The sequence below is a fragment of the Nicotiana tabacum genome, chromosome 2 (assembly GCF_000715075.1).
Source record: "Nicotiana tabacum cultivar K326 chromosome 2, ASM71507v2, whole genome shotgun sequence".
NCBI classification, from domain to species: Eukaryota; Viridiplantae; Streptophyta; class Magnoliopsida; order Solanales; family Solanaceae; genus Nicotiana; species Nicotiana tabacum.
The window spans coordinates 98232193-98238549 of record NC_134081.1 but is presented as its reverse complement, the minus strand read 5'-3'; the positions used below and the strand labels follow the sequence as shown (position 1 = coordinate 98238549).

The following is a 6357-nucleotide window of genomic DNA, read 5'->3' as shown; positions in this document are numbered from 1 at the left end:
ATTTTTCAAGGTGCTCTTATGATCATTAAAGCACACAGATCTGGTTCGTTGTATACTTTATTGGGATCCACTGTTATAGGCCCTACTACAGTTTCGAAATCAGACAACTTGTCTGATTTTGATGGCCTTAAATTTTGACATATGCCCATTCGGGATTTTGCGGAGAGGGTGGAGCAAATTTACTATATCAACCAATATTTTGTAATATGACAAATATTTTGGCAAATATGACAAATATTTTGGCTAATGGAGTCCATCTCACATAAGAATATTTGCAAAGTAGACTTTGTTGGTAATATTCTTTGGAACCCAAAAATATTGCATTGTGTGATGGATATCATTTGCTTTGTGGCTCTTTTCCGATAGCATATCAGAATAAAGCTTACTGGACACTACCAGTTGAAGTCCCTAATGCAAATGTCAGCACTTAGAACACACGTTCAGTAGCTGCAACACCACACTATTTTATCTCCTATCGCATACGAATTGAGGAGCCTCTACATGATAGTAACATGAAGTTCAAAAATCTAATGCAGAAGTTACAAAAACAATATTACATTTTGTAATATGGCCAATATTTTGACTAATGGAGTCCATCTCACGTAAGTATATTTGCAAAATAGACTTTGTTGGAAATATTCTTTGGGACTCAAAAATATTGAATTGTGCGGTGGATATCATTTGCACAAGTTGTATCTTTTCTTTTACAACTAAGAGGCCAAGACTTTTTTGCTTATAAAAGGAAAGGACATTAGTTCATTTTAAATACACCAACAAGGCTTGAGTCTTCATTTCTTGTTTCTTCCTTTACTCCTTTATTAAGAGTGTTTGTATGAGAGTTGAGTGTTGGGAAGCACTTGTGTGAACCCTTTCTTTGGAGTGATCTTGTGAGGTCATTCTCTTAGGGTATTTGGGATTAATTAGAGTATTTACTCTAATTTTGTACTTTCTTTTGTACTCTTGTTGGTATAGTGAAATTGCTCCTCTCCGCTTGTGGACGTAGGTCACTTTGACCGAATACGCACTGCCCAGATTCCCGATCCTAACACATTTCAAGAATTGTAATCTTATACACCATAAAACGTAATGCTTTGAAAATCTTGCAATATTGACATTACACAACCATAAATTGGTTCTTTCAAAGACTAAAAATCTTAAGCATATTGTTTACCTTGGTCCCGATAAAACTGAAGGAAATCTTGAACTGATAGTGGCTTCCCTCTGTTGGTTGCCTTCCCTAACTTCAGGTATGTTAGTGAAATTATAATCTAAGTCGGTTTCAACAGTCACCAAACCTTCCAGTACCTTAACCACCAATGACATGGAAGGCCTCTTGGAGAAATCGCCCTGTAAACACCATGCAGCGATGCTCATCATTTCTGTCACTGCTTCTTTGTGGAGCAGCATATCCTCGTCGTTTTTGTCCACCATATCCGTGAGCTGTTGTTGTTCCACTTTTCTCCTAAAGACACTTAGCAAATGGACATCTTCTTCATCAGCTTGGGACCAATCCAAATTCTTTCGCCCACAGAGAATTTCCAAGAGCACAATTCCAAACGCATACACATCAACTTTCTCAGTGATTATCGAGCTCAACCATTCAGGAGCAAGATACCCTGGTGTTCCTCTCATTCTAGTTACAACTTTGCTTTTGTCTTTCTCGATTAGTTTCGACAACCCAAAATCAGATATCTTAGCATTGAAATACTGATCTAGAAGGATGTTTTGTGGTTTAATGTCCAAATGAATTATCTTATGGCTGCAATCCTCATGTAGATAAGCTAATCCTTTGGCAATATCTGATATTATACTTTGCCTTGTCTTCCATGTAAGCCTATTTTCTTTCTTTTCATGAGAAATCCACCTATCCAACGATCCATTTACCATGTACTCATAGATCAGAAGCCTGTCGCTTTTCTCCGCACAAAATCCAATGAGCTTTACCAAATTGACATGGTGAATGCCACCAACTATGTTTACTTCTGTTAGAAATGAATCCTTTACTTGACCTAGATCATCCAGATGTTTCACAGCTATTTTGGTGCCATTACTCAGTGTTCCCTCATATACAGAGCCAAATCCTCCTTCCCCGAGCTTTTTGCTAAAATCTTCTGTAAGTATTTTCAGCTCATTGTAAGAGAATCGAGTTAGAATTCCCGGTAACAGTGGTTCTATATCCAGAAAATCCCCAACCTTGCTGGACTGTGACCTCTTTTTGAAAAGTATAAACCAAGTAGTGATACTTAAGATTATCCCCACGAGAGCTGCAAGAGTAGATCCTAGTATCACTTTGACAGGTCTTGATTGCTTTCCTCCAGAAATGATTGGTGACTGATTCTGCACCTTAAGAAACACTGTGGTCTTGTCTCTTCCCTCCCCGTTATCCATGATTGAGAATACTTCATTCAATAATAAACAGTTTTTCCTTCGAGTCCCATCCCAAACAACAGCTTTGCAAGAACAGTTACTCAGACAAGCCGTTTTGCAATCTTCCAACTTTATCCCCTCGAACCATATGCTTGAATTCAGTTGAAAGTTGACATCAAATGCAAAATATCTGGTGTCGCTGAGCTCTAGAAGACTATGGTACTGCAAAGAGTCGCAAGTTATGGGTGTCAACGCCGTACATCCAAGATCTGTTTTTCTACCGATAGATGGCCTGAAAAAGTTCCCTTCGTATGGACAATTACATTGCCCGTCACTTGTACATATGCTATATCTTCCACACACCATTGGGTACCCACAGTTTCCTACATCAGATTCAGATGTCCAAACATCAGATATCACTTTCCAATCAAGCTCATATATGTCAAATTGGTATAGCCGTAAATGTCCATTATGCTCAAGCTTCATGAACTGAGCAAAAGTAGACGCAAGACTAAGGGTGTGACCGTCAAAACTTAAACCAGTATCGTTCGTATAATCTGAAGCGTAGTAATACTGAGGTGGATTAGTATCTGTGTACGCCACAAGGCTTCCGTTGAGAATAGTAAGCGAAAAGAAACCTTGACTCCTATTGGATGCTGAAATGCTTGCTATAAGCTTCTGACCGGAAACCAAATCCTGACCTGAAAGCAAAGAATCCGTTGGATGATCAAACGACTGCCAAATTGCGCGATTTCTCTTATCAAAGAGCACGAGATTTCCCATCTCTGTCAAGTTTAAGCCTGAAACAGGTTTTCCAGTTGTATTAGTGGACCAAACAAGAGTACCATCAGAGTCTGCCAGGACCAAATTACCATCTCGGCCTAGTTGTAAGGTTGCATTGGCTTTCACTGGATGGTTTCGGTTAGCAGACCAAACTAACTGGGGGTAAAGTATAGTATATTTTTTCTCAATAGCGGTGCTGTTGTAGAGTACTAAGAGGGTACCAAGAAGGCATCCTGTGACTTCGTAATTGCAGACGAAGCCACAGAGGAACTGAGAGCCAGAATCTTTTCCACTCAGAAGGATGGGTGTAATGGCGGAGAAGTCTGTGGTGGAATAATTACGATTAACGTAAGGATTATTGATCCAGAAAGTGGGAACTCTGGCGGTGGAATTCCAAAGACTGACATTGATATTCCACGATTGTTTGGATATAGCGAACTGAGACGAAGAGAAAATGAGATAAACGAAGAGAATGACAGGAAAATTCAGTCTCCATTCTGCAATCATTGCTTTCTAAACGAAGCCAAAAGCAAGTCTAGTGCTTGCTGTTGTGCCTTTTTTGGAGATATGACCTTTTTGTTGGGTACAGTTGCAGAAATTTTTTTTATACAGAAGTCCAAAGTGATTTCTGCAATTGTATTTTTGCTCCATAAGTCAGTTTCTATTAGAGTGGGTCTCTTTTTCAATCTTTGCTCAGTAGAAGGCGCATCACATTTAATTTCTTCCATTCTGTTGACCTCCAATCAGCAGCCAACTTTGACTATAACAATGATTTCTCAATTTATTTACTAAAGTTTGAAAGCGAATCATGTTCGTAGATCCGTTCTACGAGTAAAGCATGAATATAATATGGGACACTACGACTTCCAGACACAATATTCTGTGCTTTGAAAAATGAAAATACTTTATTAAGATTTTGCATCTTCCTAGTTGCTGCAGGTTCTGGGTATTTCATTCAATTATTATATCTCAAAGTTTAGCTTCATCTTGTTATACTAAAAAAAAAAGTTCCTTATGACTTAATGCCTTAGTATATGATTCACAAACTGTGTAAAAGTGAATATTGAATCTCAAATTATTATTGACTGAAAATTCTGAACTTCTAGAAAATGTGCAACTCCAGTGAATGCTGTTAGGTCCGAAAGCTAACAGGAGACTGCTTCGTTGCCATGCTGCATTTATTTTCACTTCTAACAAAATCTTTGGATTCCTTTTTGTTTCTATTAGCTGTTGCTTTTCTAGGATATGCACCTTCTGGTTTGTGTACAGTTAAGGAAAGAAAACTATTATAAATTCCAACATATGTGTCTCTTTGTCAATCTTTGGCCGGTCAACAAGGAGATGGGCTTCACAAATACTTTTTCAATGTGCTACTATTATCTTTTGCAGCAGCTGACTATTGACTAGAGATGGCAACGGGGTGTGTCACTCTGCTGAGGCTTTACCTCGCAAAAAGTTTAATCCATCCCATTGCCAAATCTACAATTGACTATAAGATTATAACAAAAAATTACTCCTAGATGCTTCAGATGGATTTTGCTAGTAAATTGTGATTATGATTATTAATTCCAAGAAACTTTGCCAACTATTCCACTTCCAGATCCTCAAATTAAAGTCGCTCAGATTTCTCAACTTGCAGTGACAGCTATATTGACATCATTAATTGTGTCTAATTTTCATATATGTGCATATTGGGGGAGAAGAAATGAAGATATCAGTTGATGATATTCTTACTTTCAGTGGTGAATATGCATTGGCATTGCAGCTTTGCCTTTCTAATTTTTTACCTTTTTGTTTATCCAAAAAACGGATATAGTTGAATTTATACGTAATTCTAAAGATACGTGGTATAACTTGACACAAATCGGAGAGTAAGTAGAAACATATTGAGTATCGACTGTATAAGAATTAAATACAAACCAAATTGAATAGAAAACTAGTTTATGAACAAGCAAGATGAATCTAAGTATAAAGCTCACAAGAATCAAAATATAAAGCTTACAAGAGGATAATCTCTATATGGATATCAGTATGTTTTTTTCTGTATATTAATATGAGAGTGTATTCAAGTCTTAATCTCCTCCTTTACAAAATAATAGATATCTCTCTTATAGTGGAGGAATCCTACTTTAGATATAATTAAAGATACATAGAGGGGATCCCATGATAAATTAGTTTTTTTCTAATTCCCGCCGAGATTCTCTCTCTTAGTGCGGTTGTAACGGCTCTTGTCTCCTGGCTCGATCTTGGTCGGATTTGGTACTGGCTGATTTTCAGGTTTAGAGCTCGATATTAATTCGATCTCGATATTGACTCGGGGCTCGGTACCCAATCAGGCTAGATATTGGTCGGTCTCTGGCTTTTAAACTCGATAACCCCGCTTCACTTCATAGTTTGATTTGGACTCGGGCTCGGGATCGGTAATGACTTCGAGCTCGGTATTTGATCGGTCCCAGAAATTAGAGCTCGGTAACCTAGCTTCGGGTCTAATACCCGATATTACGAAAATGACCTTCGGTCCATTATGTTCCAATTTAGACTAATCATACGAAGGTTGAAATCGGTTTTATTCGTAAATAGATAATCCCCTTTTTTGGGAAGAATGTGACGAGAAACGACATGATTTTCAAGCGGTATGACTCGATACAAACTGACATTTGCACCGAGCCCGACCGTGACGTACGTAATAGATGTGCCGTCAGTTCAGTTTACCAAGGCATTAAATGTGTGTCAGACGATGGTCGGCCATTATTGATACTGAACCGTCATTGCCGACCCTATAAATAACCCATCTTTTTACCACTTCTTACTTTTATATCTCCAAATCTTCTAAGTTCTTCATCTGTGAATTTTGTGATTTTCACTACAAAATCCCTCTTTAGAGCGCCAAATCTTACCATATTCCTCTATCTTCAATCTTTAAATCCCAATGGCGAAAATGTCAAAAACCTCTCCACAGAAAGAAAAAGCTTCTTCTTCGCGGCCCGTCGGCGATAAAACATAGGTGGAGCCACGGCCTGAGGAGTGTGTTCCCGGGGTCTGTGTTATTATCTCTGATTTTAAGATCGACAAAGCTTCACCGGTTCCCGGTCGATGCCAGCCAGTATCGAGGTACATATGCTCAATAACCGAGGGCCATCTTGAATAGCTAAGGAAAGATTGCAACTGGGTGGGAAAAGAAGTGATAATCCCGACTCCCGAAGAACA

General features: G+C 38.4%; 1 protein-coding gene across 1 annotated transcript; it reads right to left on the bottom strand.

Moving 5' to 3' along the window:
- Positions 1 to 625: 625 nt before the first annotated feature.
- Positions 626 to 3796, bottom strand: LOC107817281 (G-type lectin S-receptor-like serine/threonine-protein kinase SD2-5). The gene is made up of 2 exons (XM_075236539.1): positions 1172 to 3796; positions 626 to 1042 (listed from the first exon to the last, which is right to left on the bottom strand). Exons 1-2 carry the CDS (start codon positions 3655 to 3657, stop codon positions 808 to 810), a joined length of 2721 nt encoding a protein of 906 aa, XP_075092640.1. The 5' UTR covers positions 3658 to 3796; the 3' UTR covers positions 626 to 807.
- Positions 3797 to 6357: the final 2561 nt, after the last annotated feature.